Source organism: Nerophis ophidion, linkage group LG04 (assembly GCF_033978795.1).
Source record: "Nerophis ophidion isolate RoL-2023_Sa linkage group LG04, RoL_Noph_v1.0, whole genome shotgun sequence".
Classification (NCBI taxonomy): domain Eukaryota; kingdom Metazoa; phylum Chordata; class Actinopteri; order Syngnathiformes; family Syngnathidae; genus Nerophis; species Nerophis ophidion.
Window position 1 is genome coordinate 26,247,515 of NC_084614.1, and position 17,751 is coordinate 26,265,265.

Genomic DNA, 17,751 nt, shown 5'->3' on the forward strand with positions numbered 1-17,751 from the left:
AGTCCGGTCCATAGTAGGGCCAGCAGGAGATCATCTTGAACATCCCTACACGCCCGTTTTGCAGATTTCCCTGCACTTCAGACGATTTAAATAATTTAAAACAGGCTTGTAAACAGGCTTGTAGGGATGAAATAGCCTCAGTGTTCTTTCCTGACCTAACGTGTGTATATATATATATATATATATATATATATATATACACACACACATGTAGTCCAGCCCCTGGCCAAATTTCTCTAACCCAATGCTGCCCCCGGGTCAAAAAGTTTGGGGACTCCTGGTCTATTGATTGTCTTGTTAAATCAAATTCGCACAATCCCCATTTCATTATGCATTAGCAGGCTGCTCTGCGTGCGTAGTAATGACTTCTATTGTGTTGCTTTTAACAAAACAGCTCTACAAATAAAGATTATTTGAGGTTAAAAACGATGTATGAAGCCCAGCAATAAATTTATGTAGTCACAGTCATTAAATGCATATTGTTAATATCTACTGACAATCTTGCATGTAAACATGACAAAACATGTCTGTGCGCCCACGCCATAGTTTATTTCCATTTTTAAATAAAAGTATTGCAGCTACAATATGGCAATATGGCACACGAGTGCAGTTAAACAGCACGGTAATGCGTTTTAGTATTACAAAACATGCGTGCACATTGAACACTTAATAATAAATACAGTTAGTCCTCTTTTTGTAGTGAAATTAGCTTCTTTTTGTTTAAATAAATATTGTGGCTGAGGCTGGTGAGACAAGCAAAACTCTGAATTTACTGCACCTAGAAATAAAAAACAACAACAATGTTTTTGTCACCATTGGCTGACTGCATGCATACAAAAATAGACAACTATTTTGACAATTATTTTTGTTTTTTACAATGCGATTTCCTTATTGCCAAATGTTACATACCCCCCACCGTGTGAAGGGACAACGTGGTGTTCTCTTCTTGTTGTTGAAAAAAGTACAATGTACATTCACAATCACTGAGGCACAGCACTTGTTAACAATTTGTATCCCAGCAAATATCCTCAAGATGTTGTGTAGTAATGTCATAATATAGATTGTTATTAATCATACACATAACAAAAATGGCGTGTACATCCAAAATAGTAATTCCTCTGTATGATCAGCTGCACAGAACGCCAGCAAAAAGTGACGGGAAACAACCATGCATGTGAAACTCTCCATCAAGTCCATGACAGGGACACAAAGTGCTTTTTTTCCCCGACCACTTCAAACTAGGGCTTGACCTTTTGGAAAAGTTCTCCTCCTCGAAAACACAGAAAAGATGTGAGAGAGGTACCATGAAAGAAAAGGGAAGAAGAACAAATCTGGCGCCTTTTCACCTTCATCGATGAGACGGCAGCTGAGGCTTCGCACGTCAGCCTAAAAATCCCATGGAGCGGTTTGTGTCTTGAAGAGGGACATTCTGAAAGAAGGACGAGACCTGGTGTTAGTGTTGCAAACCGTGCCGACGTATGGAGAGCAACGTGGCCGTACGTTGAGAGAATTGTGGAGGATGCGAAGGCGGTGAAGCTTGTCGTTGAGCAGGGGGTCGTTAACCCGGCGAACAAACGAACGCTTGTACTCCAAGCGGCTGGAGGATCTGTGGTCAGCGGAAGTGGACAAACTGGTCTGCTCCAGAGCTCGGTACAAATCCCCCACGGAGTCCGACTGTAACCTCAAGTCTCGTCTGCGCCCTTACCAAAAAGAAAGAACAGTTTTCATATACAAAAACACTTTCCCTTAGAGATTTATTATTTAATATAGCGGTGTTTATATGGCAAATTAACTTGATTGGGGCCCAATTACAAGTTCTGCCTGGCAACAGGAGCGCGGGTAGGTTTGTGATGTAAACAGGAAAAAGGGTAGACAATATTTTTGTAGTTTCACCACTTCTGCCTAGCAGTCAGGGGCAAAATATTTTTATGTAACCAGGAAATATAATTGAAGGGACTCTCTAATGCTGACAACATTACAACGTATTATATAGTTTTGGGCCTAAAATGATGTCTAAAAGTAAAATTCCTCACAAAATAGACACACCAGTGATTTTAGGCTTCTTTTCTAACGAGTTTCAGCACACCTAGGAAGGCTGCATCAGCCTGTTGACCTCACCTACATAGACTGGAGGCAATTCCACATAGCATGGTATGTGTTTTGGTAGCATCTTCAGACCAAATCATGTTATTTTTGAAGGAATGATCAAATATGTCTGCCAGATGCATTGTTGTGGGTTGTATCAATAGGATTAAAGCAGAGGTTAGCCCTTTCCAAATTAAGGCAATAAGTATTGACCTGTGCAGTCAAATTGATTGCAAAATGGGACAGATCAAACATGTTAATTTGTAGAAATCATTTTAAATATTCTGACTTCAAAGAGGGCTGCACGGTGAAACAAGGGTTAGTGCATCTGCCTCACAATACAAAGGTTCTGAGTAGTCCTGGGTTCAATCCCGGGCTCGGGATCTTTCTGTGTGGAGTTTGCATGTCCACCCCGTGAATGCATGGGTTCCCTCCGGGTACTCCGGATTCCTCCCACCTCCAAAAACATACACCTGGGGATAGGTTGATTGGCAACACTAAATTGACCCTAGTGTGTGAATGTGAGTGTGAATGTTGTCTGTATATCTGTGTTGGCCCTATGGTGAGGTGGCGACTTGTCCAGGTTGTACCCCGCCTACCGCCTGAATGCAGCTGAGATTGGCTCCAGCCATCCCCCGCGACCCCAAAGGGCACAAGCGGTAGAAAATGGATGGATGGATGGACTTCAAAGAGTTTTGTTTGGAGTTCGGATGGAAAACAAATTTAAAGACTCAAGTCAAATGTGTTCCCGAATATCAGGAGCATCTTCAAGAGGAGAAAGATTGAGTGAGAACATGTAGAAAACCAGAGAAGGAAGGACCAACTCGGTGTTTGGTAAAAATGTGCTTCGTTTCGCTACTGAGCATGCGCACTCATGCGTATCAACGCTCAAGGTTTCATCAAACAAAATATCCATTACAATTAAGGACATTTTCCAAAAGTTTTATTAAAATACGTCCATTAATTATGTCGGAATACGCAACTAGTTGCCTTTTTTATGAAGCAGCATTGTTCTTCATAATTTTTTCCGAACACCGGCATTCAAAAACGAGACAAAAAGTATTCACTAGTATTTTTCTTTGTGTCCTCTTCTATTGATGTTTTTCTCAAGATACTTGAGCATAAGGAAACACAGGCTATGGTGTCTATGGAAGAGCAGGGAAGTCTGGAAATAGCGATTCATTTATATTTATATTTTCTGCCCATGATATTGACTATATCAGTTTTGAAGTAATCATGGATCAGGGGGACAAAAACATCTTTAAGTGGTTAAAATAATAGTTTAACAATGGTTTATCCCCCCTATATATCCTTGCAAATGGATTGCAGTTCTGTAGATAACCTCACACCAAGAGGGGACGGCATATCGAGTCTGGCGATGGAAGGGGGCGTTAGTTAATTAATATTAAGGATTACGATTCACTTTCAGGAAGAAAAATACATTAAGTGAACTTGTTTGGTCATCTGTATGCTAAGGGTCCCTTAATGTTGATGCATCTGCCAGGTAGTTTATTAACTATACTTTGTAGTTTACAAGATATGAAATGGCAAATGGTGTGTAACGGCTAACATTCCTGGGGTATTCTACATTTTTAATTGACATCGTAACACATTTGGTGCCTATACATGGAGGAGCTGTATCAAAAATGTTGCTTACATTTTTGCTTGCAACTTAAAGCATAACAGACAACTTTTATCTCAAAACACTCTTAAGTTGGGGCACTCTTAAATTGAGTGTCTTCACTTCACAAATTCTTGTTTGCATCCTAGTGCTTTGTGTTAAGTGACCTTAACACAAAGCATTAGGATACAAAAAATAATTTTGTGCCTTAGTCCATTGGTTGTCTTCACTCAAACATCTCAAATGAGGAGGAGCCAGATGAAGAGTGGGGGTGAAAAAAAAAGGATAAGACAATGAGATGGAATGGACTAAGGCACTACATTCTTATTTACATCCTAGTGCTTTTAAGGTCACTTAACCAAAGCACTAGGATGCAAACAAGAATTTGTGAAGCGAAGACAATCAAAGGACTAAGGCTTTGTGTTAAGTGACCTTAACACAAAGCACTAGGATGCAAAAAAGAATTTGTGAAGTGAAGACAATCAATTTAAGAGTGCCCCAACTTAAGAGTTTTGAGATAAACGTTGTCTGTTATGCTTTAAGTTGAAAGCAAAAATGTAAGTTACAAGCATTCCCGCTGATTGTTGGTGTAGCAAATGTCACAGAGAACCCTGTAAGATCTCCCCAAAACATCTGGTCTTACTTGCTAGCAATAACTTATGGCTAGAGATGGATATTACTTTGTTTTTACAACCATGGGAAGGAAGAAAGTGAGTGTGAAGGAAAGTGCTGAGAAGACTAAGTGGATAATATTCATTGAATTAAAGACAAACTAATTATCAATCACATGACCAAGTCTGCGCCATACTGAAGTCACGCACACAGTCGAGAATGTTAAAATAATTATACTTAAGACAAACTTTATTGATTCCCAAGGGAAATTGTTTGCAATGTCTTAACGGCAGGCATTTATGCATGAAAATATTGAGACGCTGCTGATGGTGTGTTTGATGAAAGAGCAGCTGGAAGGAAATGCTATAGAAGTCCACTCTGAGGTAAATAAATACTGTACACTATTATTACTTCATACAACTAGTGTAGTTGTTAGCAGTACATTCTGTTGCATCGTTTTATACAATATATATTATCTAGAAGTTAGTTTTTTTTCTTAAAAGTCATATTTCTGTTTAAAATGGTGTTTTAGGGGAGCTAGCATTGATTTCAAATTATCACAAGGAGATGACATGTTGACTTGAGATACAAGTGTTTTGAGTAAAAAACTCAGTCATGAACCATTTAAGCTAAAAAATTTTGAGATTTTATAAACACATTCTGTGACCTTTCATGAATTTTCAAACCTTACCTATCCTGTTCAGGGCCAGAGGCGCTGCCTACAAAATAAGTCACCTTGTTCCAGTTAAAATGATGACCTATTTTTTGCACCCAAAAAAAGCCCAGAAAACTATGAATATTCCAGTCAGTGTTTTTGAACAATATTGACAAAAGGGTGTTTCTAATTAATGGATACTACACTCATCTTAGAAGCTTTGCAATGTAGTTACAGTATGATGCTTTGTTTGCTGCTTCTCCAAAGACTGCTGAGCAAAGCGAACATATAGAGCAGCATAGATAAACGACATGCAGAAAGAAGCTTCGAGCATGCTTGTTTTTGGTGTTCAGTCAGAGGATGAATCCAAGCTGTAGCATCCAAACACTGCCAGAAGGCAGTGTGACATCTCAAATGAGGAGGAGCCAGATGAAGAGTGGGGGTGAAAAAAAAGGAGAAGACAATGAGATGGAATGGACTAAGGCAATACATTTCCTCACACAGAAGAGTGCCCCAGACCTCTGCTGGGTTCAAGTCCAATTCAAAAAAGACCACAAACACACACCATGATAGGATGAGATTTTTTCAAAAGATGTAAAACATGCTTCTTTGAGTCATCATCGGGTATCTAACCTATTTCCCTGGGCCGCTCCAGCTGGTAGTGTCGAGGTGTTCTGTCATCTGACACACTGGCGGCCAGGATGGCGTGAAGGCCGCTGTCTCGGGGTAGCGTGAAGCTGCGAGGCTTCTCTCCCGCCTCTGAATCCACACTGGACCTGATGGGCAGGGGCAAGGCTCGGTACTGCTCCTGCAGCAGGCTGCGCTGTGCAGGCAGCGTGGACTGCCTGCGGTACTCCATGGCCAGTTGGTCCCTGTCCCCCGATAGCAGAGGGTCCTCCACAGGATACGTCTGGAGGAAGTGCATTCTGGTGTTCGTCTCCATCTGGTCTTGCCAGGAGTTGCAGTGATTGTTCCCCTTCTGCCCAGGGGATATGCCGCCATTGTTGCTGCTGCCGCCTTCCTGAGGCTCCGAATGGTAATCATCATGAGAGGAACGAGACTGGAAGGTGTCCGAAGAGGAGAAATGGCCACGTTTGGGTTCCAGGAAGGGGCTCACCTAAATAAAATCAAATGTTAAGTAATCTGTTTTTAGGATTCTGAATTAGCTGTTTTAGGAGCAGTGTGTGGGTCTTTAGATTTAGGGGTTGCAGGCCACGCGGGTGTGTGTGTAATAAGGTATTTAAAGACAGCACATACATCCGTACAGAAAGGAAAAACTAAACAGGAAATAGGAAATAGAATAGAGGAAAGAGGACAGGAGAAGATACGTTTGGGTGCCATGCACACTTTTTGTTTACCGCTTCGGTTCGCTTAAATTGGCTGCCCAGCAGGCACAAGACATTAATCCGTCGTTGATTATACATACATGTCCTTTAAAACTGACTTTGAAACAACATTGCAAAATAGTTAGTGTCTAACGTTGAACCCACGTTGTTGGTTGGGAAATGACCAAAATTCAAAGGTCAAATCAACGTCAGAACCCAACATTGATTAAACGCCGTCAAAAAGCATGTTGTTTCAACATTAGGTTACAATGTTGTAATTTCTTGTTCCTGCTGAGTATATACAGAATTTAATTTTGTTTATCATTAGTCATCTTATTTTTCTAAACAATTAAAAACACTTCAAATTCACTCAGGAGTCGAGAGCGTCATTCAAGAGACAAAATCCATTCTTATCCGCTACACTGTATTTTTTTATACACTTTACTGAATAAAAAGATCAACTCTGAAGTCAAATTTAAGTACTTTCAAGATGCATTCTTAAGTTTTGCCAGCACCTTACATGTATAGAATATGCATACTCAAAATTGTTACCTTGGTGTTTTGCATCTTTGTTAATTTCTTCCAAACATGCTTAACCAAGTTTCATTGACTTATCACATGTAGAGGTGATCTAGCTTCAATGGCGCCCTGGACAGGACCCTCTTTCTTCCCTCCCCCAATGTTACAGTAGGCAGAACATGATTGCCAGTAGAGGGCAGCATATAAACACTGCAGAGTCGTGTATAAAGAAGACATATATGACCAACTTGGTTTCAGGCAATCTCTTCAATGATTGGTCAAAAGGCACTCACGACTACAGGGTGCCATGCTTTGAGCTAAAGCTGTGATCGCGGCCATTCCTTGTTAGTTTTTCGACGTGTAAAAATGCCCTGTTGTGCAGCATGGGGCTGCTCTACCCACGATAAATGTGGAAGGCTTTTTTGAATCTGAGTAAAACTAAAATATTGGAATTCGGTCGCAGCAAAAGTCAAAAACAAATAGAAATAGCCAAACATTGAAACAGTAAAATAATCCAAATTTTGGTGTAATAATAGACGAAAAAAGGAACTGGAAATGTCATTAAAAAAAATAGACAACATAAAATGACAATCCTTCCATTTTCTACCGCTTATCCCATTCGGGGTCACAAGGGATCGCTGCAGACCTATCTCAGCTGCATTCGGGCGGAAGGCGGCGTACACCCTGCACAAGTCGCCACCTCATCACAGGGCCAACACAGATAGACAGACAACATTCACACTCACATTCACCCACTAAGGCCAATTTAGTGTTGCCAATCAACCTATCCCCAGATGCACGTCTTTGGAGGTGGGAGGAAGACGGAGTATCCGGAGGGAACCCACGCATTCACGGGGAGGACATGCAAACTCCCCACGGAAAGATCCCGAGCCCAGGATTGAACCCAGGACTACTGAGGACCTTCGTATTGTGAGGCAGACGCACTAACCCCTAACACACCGTGCTGCCCACATAAAGTGACAAGAAATAAGTCAATAATGAATAAAGCAAAATATGTTGTGGACCAAAAATCACTCCATATTTTCGACTGATCGCCAGTGTTACCATATCTGAATTATTGTTCAGAAATATGGGGAAATAAGTACAAAAGTACACTTATTCACTGAGCATGTTACAAAACAGGAAGATCAGTGAGAATAATACATAACGAGTCATACATACAGTGATTACAAACACATTGGAGGCGGCCATCAAACTTCACATATTTCACAAACAAGTAATATTTCTGAATGTTGGTCCAAAGTAAATGAAGATTTAGGAAAAATGAAAGTAATAGGTTATTTTTTTGGTCGTTCTTTGTTATTTGTTTACGTTTATTGCGTCGTTGATTGCGTTTTAAGAGTGCCTGCTGGTCTCTAAACACTGCAGGAATGTAGCAGCAGAGTGTGTCAAATATGGCTGCAAAATTATAATTTCACAAAATAAATGCATGTTTTATTGTACGTTTATGACCTGGAGTATGTTTAGACCTATGAGACGTATTAATTCTGTTTATTTCGTCAGAAAAATTAACGTCAAAACAACAGCAGTTGCATCCGGGCACCGCCGCACACGTCCTTGGTAGCAGTAATGGCACCTGTAGTCTGGTAGGCCATGCTCTCTTTAAACCTGACTGTACCACTGATTGACAAAACACATAAGAAAATTTGCAATGTGTTTTTTTTCTTATGCATGGCACTCCCTACAGAATGCCACCCTGGGGAAATTCCCCACGTCACACAATTAAACATGTCCAAATACGAGAAGACTTTATTCAATCCATCCATCCATCCATTTTCTACCCCTTATTCCCTTTCGGGGTCGCGGGGGGTTCTGGCGCCTATCTCAGCAATCCTTCAAATATAAATAAATTAACAATATTCATGTGGGGGGAGGTTGTGATCAGCACATTGCAGATGTAAAGATCAGCGACCCCGTCTGGGCTGCTGGAGACAGCGCACCCTCAGACGGGGGCGTGGCATGGGCGGGACGGCGAGACGCAGCTGGCAGGTGATTAGATTTCGCAGGTGGCACGCGTGAATCTAATCAACTGTTGTCTTTAACAGTAAGCTGCCGGAAGAGGAGGACGAGAGAGGATTGGAGAGACTGAAAAGTCTACAAGAAAATGCACATTGACGAAAAGAACTATATTAAAAACCCTGTCAACTCTGAGCAACTGGCTTCCGGCGTGTATCTGTGGCACTGTGAGTAAGAAAAGCTTACAACTGGCACCCAACATAAAAAAAGGAAGAAGAAAAAAAAAAAAGAAAAAAAGCTGCGATGTCGTCACCATAGAGGCACTAGGGCAGCTACTGGCAGAGGTGTCTACCGTGAACCACCGGCAGATGGAGGCGACGCAGGGCCAGATAGAGCAGCAGAACCAGATTCAGCAGGCGCTGACGGAGAAGGCCGCAGTGGGGACACACGCAGCAGCGAGGCCAGCGTTGACGGCAGTGGGCATGCACAGAATGGCGGAAACGGAAGATCCCCACAGCTTTTTGGACATGTTTGAGGCCACAGCAAAATCATGCGCATGGCCAGAAGAGGAGTGGGCGGTGCGGCTGCTGCCGTTGCTGGCGGGAGAGGCGCAGCGAGCAGCGCTCAGCCTGCCACCAGCGTCCCGGGTGAGCTACCGGGACATGAGGAGGCCGGTGTTGGACCGGACGGGAGGATCCAAGGAGGACCACAGAAGAAGGTCCCGAAACTTAAAACTCGGACCGGAGGAGCGGCCTTTCGCCCTGGACCAACAATTAAAAGATGCAGCGACAAGATGGCTTCAACCCGGAGGAACAGAAGAGGTAATAGAACAAGTGATTTTAGAACAATTCCTGGGGGCGATCCCGGCGCAGACGTCAGCATGGGTCCGCTACCACCGGCCACAAAGGGTATCAGCGTCGGTAGCCTTGGAGGAGGACCACCTGGCGGTACAGTGGGAGAAGGCTGCAGGAGGAGCGGAGCGGCCGCCACTAGCAGAGGGAGCCCGGCCGTGGGCCAGGCCACAAAACAACATGAATCTGCTTTCTCCTCCTCAGGGCCAGGCCGCAGCAGACACTGCGTTTCCCCCGCAAACGGCGCCTCGAATGCCGTGGCAGGTGTGCTGGAGGTGCGGACGTCTAGGTCACCTGCAACGGGAGTGTCCAGCGATGGAGGTGGGGCAGGTGATCCGGGTGGGCGACCCTCCAGCATCCTTCCCCGGACCGGGAGAGACATACTATGTACTGGTAAGGATACAAAGGAGTATACACCGGGCGATGGTGGATTCGGGCTGCGAGCAGTCCATGTGGTTCGACCCGGGGTATTGAGTAAGGTTACACGGGTTTGGGTTAAATGTGTGCATGGGGATATTCACGCGTACCCCGTTGTGCCGGTGGAAATTTTTTTCCAGAGGGGAAAAACGTAGTGTTAAGGTGGCTGTAAAATTGCGCCTAGCGCGCCTCTTAATCTTGGGAACAAATTGGTCGGGATTTAAGGGATTAATAAAGATAAATGATAAATGATAAATGGGTTGTTCTTGTATAGCGCTTTTCTACCTTCTAGGTACTCAAAGCACTTTGACACTACTTCCACATTTACCCATTCACACACACATTCACACACTGATGGAGGGAGCTGCCATGCAAGGCGCCAACCAGCACCCATCAGGAGCAAGGGAGAAGTGTCTTGCTCAGGACACAACGGACGTGACGAAGTTGGTACTAGGTGGGATTTGAACCAGGGACCCTCGGGTTGCGCACAGCCACTCTCCCACTGCGCCACGCCGTCCCTATGATTTGTGCAGGGGTGCGTTCATGGACGGTAGGGAATGGGGATACCCGCGGTGTTCACATCGGCGACACGATATTATCCGACGCTGCCGAGGGGGAGGGGAAGGGGAGTTGGCGGGGACTTACCAGGAGGTTCCCCAATGGCGCCCCATGGATGATTTTCCACTGGAACAGTCTCGAGGTGACACTCTGCGCGCGACCTGGGACCAAGTGATTTCGATTGATGGGCAGCGGGTTCAACCGTGAATAACACATGATTTCCCTCACTTTGCATTGAATAGGGACAGATTATACAGAGTGAGCCGTGACACTCAGATAGGGGAGGAAATCACCCAATTGTTGGTGCCGTCGGGAAATGATTTTGGTGCCGTCAGGAAATGATTTTCCAGGCGGCACATTTCAACCAGATGGCCGGACACATGGGCCATGATAAAACCCTTAATCGGATAATGGCCCATTTCTATTGGCCAGGCATCCGGGCAGACGTGTGCCGTTGCCGGACTGCCAACTAGTCAACCCATGCGGCCATTACCTCTCATAGAGGTCCCGTTTGAGCGAAATGGCATGGACCTCGTCGGGCCATTACACCCGAGCACCCAGGGATATTGCTTTGCGCTAGTCCTGGTGGATTATGCAACGCGCTATCCCAAAGCAGTGCCACTCCGCTCCATCTCTACAAAGAGTGTCGCGCAGGCACTGTTTCAAGTTATCTCCCGAGTTGGAATCCCGACAGAGATTCTAACTGACCAGGGCACGTCCTTTATGTCACGCACGTTAAAGGAGCTGTACGGTTTATTGTGGATCAAATCTATTCGGACTAGTGTTTACCACCCACAGACGGTTGGGTTGGTGGAGCGGATGAATAGAACTTTGAAATCCATGATCCGGAAGTTCGTACATGAGGACAAACCAAATTGGCATAAATGGTTGGATCCCCTGTAATTTGCAGTGCGGGAGGTTCCCCAGGCTTCAACAGGATTTTCTCTATTTGAACTGTTGTTCGGCCAGAAGCCGCGTGGCGTACTGGACCTAATTAAAGAAAGCTGGGAGGAAGGTCCAAAGCCCCAGTAAAAACGAAATTCAGTACGTCATGGACTTGGGAGCAAAACTCCACACATTAGGGCACTTGTCACGTGAGAATTTGCTCCAAGCCCAAGAACGTCAACAGCGCCTGTATAACAGGGGGGCGCAACTTAGACAATTTTCACCGGGAGGGAAAGTACTTGTATTACTCCCAACATCCAGCTCCAAATTACTTGCCAAGTGGCAAGGACTCGTTGTGGTCGCACGACGAGTAGGTGACGTGGACTACGAGGTCAGGCGATCTGACCGGGGCGGGGCAACACAAATATACCACCTCAACCTACTAAAGGGGTGGAGGGAAGCGGAGCCCGTCTCCATGGTGACGGCGATAGCGGAGAGCGAGGAGCTGGGGCTGGAGATTACCCCTCTCCCCGGCCCTCCCCTCTCCGCTGTGATAAACATCTTACGCTGTCACAGAAAGTAGACGTGGCCAAATTGCAGCAACATTTTGCTGACGTGTTCTCCCCCCTGCCAGGCCGCACGACTCTCACCCAGCATCACATAGAGACCAGCCCAGGTGTGACGGTGAGGTCCCAGCCCTATAGGCTGCCCGAACACAAACGCAAAGTAGTTCGGGAAGAATTAACAGCCATGCTGGAATTGGGAGTGATAGAAGAGTCACATAGTGCGTGGTGCAGCCCCATAGTTCTGGTAGGGAAAAAGGATGGGTCTGTGCGGTTCTGTGTGGACTACCGCAAGGTGAATGATGTGTCACATTTTGACGCCTATCCAAAGCCCCGGGTCGACGAGCTCCTGGACCGGTTGGGCACTGCTCGTTTTTTTACGACACTGGATTTGACTATGGGCTACTGGCAGATTGTCTTGTCTCCAGGGTCCAAAGAAAAAACGTAATTCTCCACTCCGGAAGGTTTGTACCAGTTCGTGACCCTTCCGTTCGGCTTGTTTGGTGCGCCCGCCTCATTGCAGAGACTCATGGACCGGGTACTGCGACCCCACGCTGCATATGCCACCGCCTATCTGGATGATGTCATCATCCAGGGGAACAGCTGGGCGGAGAATATGCAGAGATGGCTTTGGATGTATGTGGGGGGAGGTTGTGATCAGCACACTGCAGATGTAAAGATCAGCGACCCCGTCTGGGCTACTGGACACAGCGCACCCCCAGACAGGGGCGTGGCCTGGGCGGGATTGCGAGACGCAGCTGGCAGGTGATTAGATTTCGCAGGGGGTACGGGTGAATCTCATCAACTGTTGTCTTTAACAGTGAGCGGCCGGCAGAGGAGGAGGGATAGAGGATTGGAGAGACTGAAAAGTCTACAAGAAAATGCAAATTGATGAAAATAATTAAATTAAAAACCCTTTCAACTCTGAGCAACTGGCTTTCGGCGTGTATCTGTGGCACTGTGAGTAGGAAAAGCTTACAATTCAATTTAATAGAACAGTTTTATGTAAAGATCCGTAATCTTAACGTTTCTTTTATTCTATGTATCCTTTTAAATTCCAAGTACATTTAAGCAATCTTTTTCAAATTTAATTCCAAAGCTTTAAGTTCGAACATTTTTTCTAAACATTTGTAGTAACTTTTAAACCCTTATGGTAATACTTTAATGCTTATTGACTATAATATCCCCCACTAGGTGGTGCTGATTTTCTTTTTTTTTTATGTAATACAGTACATATTTGAATTTAATACAGAACTCTAATGCAATTGCAAAATTGCTGAGGATAAGGATTTGTGAGCAGAAATATTTTTTTTACATATATATTTTTAATTTTCCTTGATTTTTTAAATTTAATACAGAAATTAATGTGCTTCATGAATTCTGCCTAGTAACAAATGCTCAGGTATTTGAAAGTATTAAACCCTAATAGAAATAATGTACTTAATGATTAATAATTGCAAATGGGGTGTTAAAATCCCCCACTAGGTGTTGCTGACTATTTAAACTAATGAATATTTTATATTCAATACAGCAATTGCAAAATTACTAAGAATAAATTACCATGATTAAAGCTGAAATATTTTGTTTATGTAATTTCAATTCTCTTATGCTTTTTGAAAGTTAACACATTAATTATTTTCAGGAATGCTGCTTAGCAACAAATGCTCAGATATCTGAGAATATTAAACCCTTCAGGAAATAATGTATTAAATGCAGAAAGGGTGGTACAAATCCCCCACTAGATAAAGCTATTTTTCTTTTTTATACAATATTTCATATTCAATTTATACTGTAGCTGTAATGGATTTGCAAAATGATTGAGAATGAATTAACAGAATTGGAGCACAAATATATATTTTTATATAATTAGAAATTTACTTTTGAAATTTAATACATAAATGATTGCACTTCCTGGATTCTGCCTAGCAACAAATGCTCAGGTGTCGGACAATTTCTGTTTATCTTGGTTGCTGTGTTTGTTGATAGGTAAAGAGATTTCATCAAAAGTGACTTATGTTATCTGTGCTGTGAATAATAACTGTCGGAAGAGAAATCCTTTTTTAAAAACAACTTCACATTTAAGTAAAAGAGTACTATTTTTAACCATCTAAAAATAACACTGCTGGTACTTACTGATGAAGCCCTGGGATACGTGTCATAAGGTGGAGGTGGACTGTCCTGTTTGTTCATGGAGGACATGTCCATGTCCTCATGGTCACTCTCACTCCAATAATCTAGTCAGAGACAAACACAGCAGATATTTGAAAGGCAGGTGATATTGCTATCATACAAAATGTTCTTGCATAGATACCAGTTGTGCCTCTGACGTGCTGTTTAGGTCAGATCGAGCAGCATTGTAGGTGTGATTTTGAGGTGTACTTTGAGTGTGAAGATGCGAGAACGCCCTGTGAAGTTCTCCGGAGGCGTTATGCGTCTTCATTTTTCATTATGTAAGAACCCCCCAGCACCTCTTCATACACCAAATGACAGGCCAGTTCTCACCCACACACCGCCATCACATAGGTTCCTACCCAGGTTCCTCGAAATAGAACCATGATCTGCAAGAAGATGTCCTGCCCATTTGGGATAATGTGACGCCTTGCACTCTTAAAATGGGCATTTTGTCCTCAGCTTTTTTGTGTCTAATGTGAAATTGATAAGAAAACATGCTAAAAAAAAAGTGAGTCCATGTTTCCAGCTCAATATCCTGCATGAGTCAGATCCTTTCAACTTTGACAGTGACATGTGAGTGGGAGGCGGTGCTAATTATGCCACACATTGGCGAGAGCTTTACTGAAACACACACTGTTTGAAAAGTGAATACAGGTGTGTCGAAAAACAGACTCAGTGGGATAGCGGAGGTTTATTTATCACAACAGAAAATATGAGCTTATAAATATTATTAATACTGTTCTGTATGGTGATAAAGTAAGACATATCCAAGATGGTGGCGCTAACAGCAAAAATAATTTGAGTGCTTCAGGATGTTCACAACCTGTGTCCAATTAAAAGATGGGGTTCACGCTTCACTACAGCCACCCCCGCAACCCTGAGAGGGAAAAGCGGTAGGAAATGGATGGATGGGTGGATGGATGGATTTATGGGTACACCCCTTCACATTTCAGAAACTAATTAATTACTAAAAGAACAAAATGACATACAAACCCCGTTTCCATATGAGTTGGGAAATTGTGTTAGATGTAAATATAAACGGAATACAATGATTTGCAAATCCTTGTCAACCCATATTCAGTTGAATGCACTACAAAGACAAGATATTTGATGTTCAAGCTCATAAACTTTATTTTTTTCTTGCAAATAATAATTAACATAGAATTTCATGGCTGCAACATGTGCCAAAGTAGTTGGGAAAGGGCATGTTCACCACGGTGTTACATCACCTTTTCTTTTAACAACACCCAATAAATGTTTGGGAACCAAGGAAACTAATTGTTGAAGCTTTGAAAGTGGAATTCTATCCCATTTTTGTTTTATGTAGAGCTTTAGTCGTTCAACAGTCCAGGATCTCCGCTGTCGTATTTTACACGTCATAATGCGCCACACATATTCGATGGGTGAAAGGTCTGGACTGCAGGCGGCCCAGGAAAGTACCCGCACTCTTTTACTACGAAACCACGCTGTTGTAACACGTGGCTTGGCATTGTCTTGCGGAAATAAGCAGGGGCGTCCATGATAACGTTGCTTGGATGAGAACATATGTTGCTCTATAACCTGTATGGACCATTCAGCATTAATGGTGCCTTCACAGATGTGTAAGTTACCCATGCCTTGGGCACTAATACATCCCCATACCATCACAGATGCTGGCTCTTCAAATTTGCGCCTATAACAATTCGGATGGTTATTTTCCTCTTTGGTCCGGAGGACACCACATCCACAGTTTCCAAATATAATTTGAAATGTGGACTCGTCAGACCACAGAACACTTTTCCAATTTGCATCAGTCCATCTTAGATGATCTCGGTTCAAGCGAAGCCAGCGGCGTTTCAGGGTGTTGTTGATAAATGGGTTTTGCTTTGCATAGCAGAGTTTTAACTTGCACTTACAGATGTAGCAACCAACTGTAGTTACTGACAGTGGTTTTATGAAGTGTTCCTGAGCCCATGTGGTGATATCCTTTACACACTGATGTCGCTTTTTGATGCAGTACCGCCTGAGGGATCGTAGGTCCGTAATATCATCGCTTACCAGCAGTGATTTTTCAAGATTCTCTGAACATTTTGATGATTTTACGGACCATAGATGGTAAAATTCCTAAATTCCTCGCAATAGCTCGTTGAGAAATGTTGTTCTAAAACTGTTCGACAATTTGCCTACAAATTGGTGATCCTCGCCCCATCCTTGTTTGTGAATTACTTAGCATTTCATGGAAGCTGCTTTTATACCCACTCATGGCACCCACCTGTTCCCAATTAGCCTGCACACCTGTGGGATGTTCCAAATAAGTGTTTGATGAGCATTCCTCAACCTTATCAGTATTTATTGCCACCTTTCCCAACTTCTTTGTCACGTGTTGCTGGCATCAAATTCTAAAGTTAATTATTATTTGCAAAAAAAAAATGTTTATGAGTTTGAACATCAAATATGTTGTCTTTGTAGCATATTCAACTGAATATGGGTTGGAAATGATTTGCAAATCATTGTATTCCATTTATATTTACATCTAACACAATTTCCCAACTCCTATGGAAACGAAGTTTGTAAATACCAATTTGGTCATAATTTATAGTCTGTGTACAAGGATATTCAACTAAATTGTTTTAGGGTCCAATTATCCATAAAGCTATAAGGACTGGGCTGGACTTCTTCCCTCACTGTTAGTCTTATTTTGTCTTTTCTGGAGAGCAAGTGTCCTCTACAGTAGACATTTGATTTTGGTCCATTTATTTAGTTTCAGAGATACAGGAGCGCTCTGCTGCTTTTTTACGTAAACCATAATCAAAGATCATCTCTCTGACAGCACTCTTGTGTTTTTAAGAATGTGCTGCAAAAATGTGAGTTGCACAAGTTGTTTTGAACTGAACTCGCGGACCACCAAAAGAGAGGACCTAAAATGGAACTTTGAGGAACGCTACTACTAATATACAGTGGGGAGGGGATTCATATGGCCCCATTCGTTGCGGTTTACCTGACACATGGAACGTGACCAATTAGGTGGTTGCACTATCTACTTTAGTCGCCAGATGGCATTAGAGCGTTCAATACCTTAAAATGTGTTTTGTGGAAATTCCAACTTTGACCACAGCATCAGTTGCTTTGTAGAGTGGCACTCCAATCATTTTAAGCAGACTGCATCACGGTGGCAGAGGGGTTAGTGCGTCTGCCTCACAATACGAAGTTCCTGCAGTCCTGGGTTCAAATCCAGGCTCGGGATCTTTCTGTGTGGAGTTTGCATGTTCTCCCCGTGAATGCGTGGGTTCCCTCCGGGTACTCCGGCTTCCTCCCACTTCCAAAGACATGCACCTGGGGATAGGTTGATTGGCAACACTAAATTGGCCCTGGTGTGTGAATGTGAGTGTGAATGTTGTCTGTCTATCTGTGTTGGCCCTGCGATGAGGTGGCGACTTGTCCAGGGTGTACCCTGCCTTCCGCCCGATTGTAGCTGAGATAGGCGCCAGCGCCCCCCCGCGACCCCGAAAGGGAATAAGCGGTAGAAAATGGA

At 43.4% G+C, this 17,751-nt stretch overlaps 1 protein-coding gene across 4 annotated transcripts in view; it reads right to left on the reverse strand.

Moving 5' to 3' along the window:
- Positions 1–528: 528 nt before the first annotated feature.
- Positions 529–17,751, reverse strand: part of LOC133551207 (connector enhancer of kinase suppressor of ras 2-like) — a 94,938-nt gene continuing 77,715 nt past the window's right edge. For all 4 annotated transcript variants that reach the window (XM_061897681.1, XM_061897685.1, XM_061897683.1 and 1 more), the window contains exons 19-22: positions 14,202–14,302; positions 5,607–6,090; positions 1,501–1,700; positions 529–1,429 (exon numbers count right to left, since the gene is read on the reverse strand). In XM_061897681.1, coding sequence (XP_061753665.1) covers positions 1,382–1,429; positions 1,501–1,700; positions 5,607–6,090; positions 14,202–14,302 — 833 coding nt within the window. In that variant the 3' untranslated portion in view covers positions 529–1,381. The remainder of the gene's footprint in view (positions 1,430–1,500; positions 1,701–5,606; positions 6,091–14,201; positions 14,303–17,751) is intronic.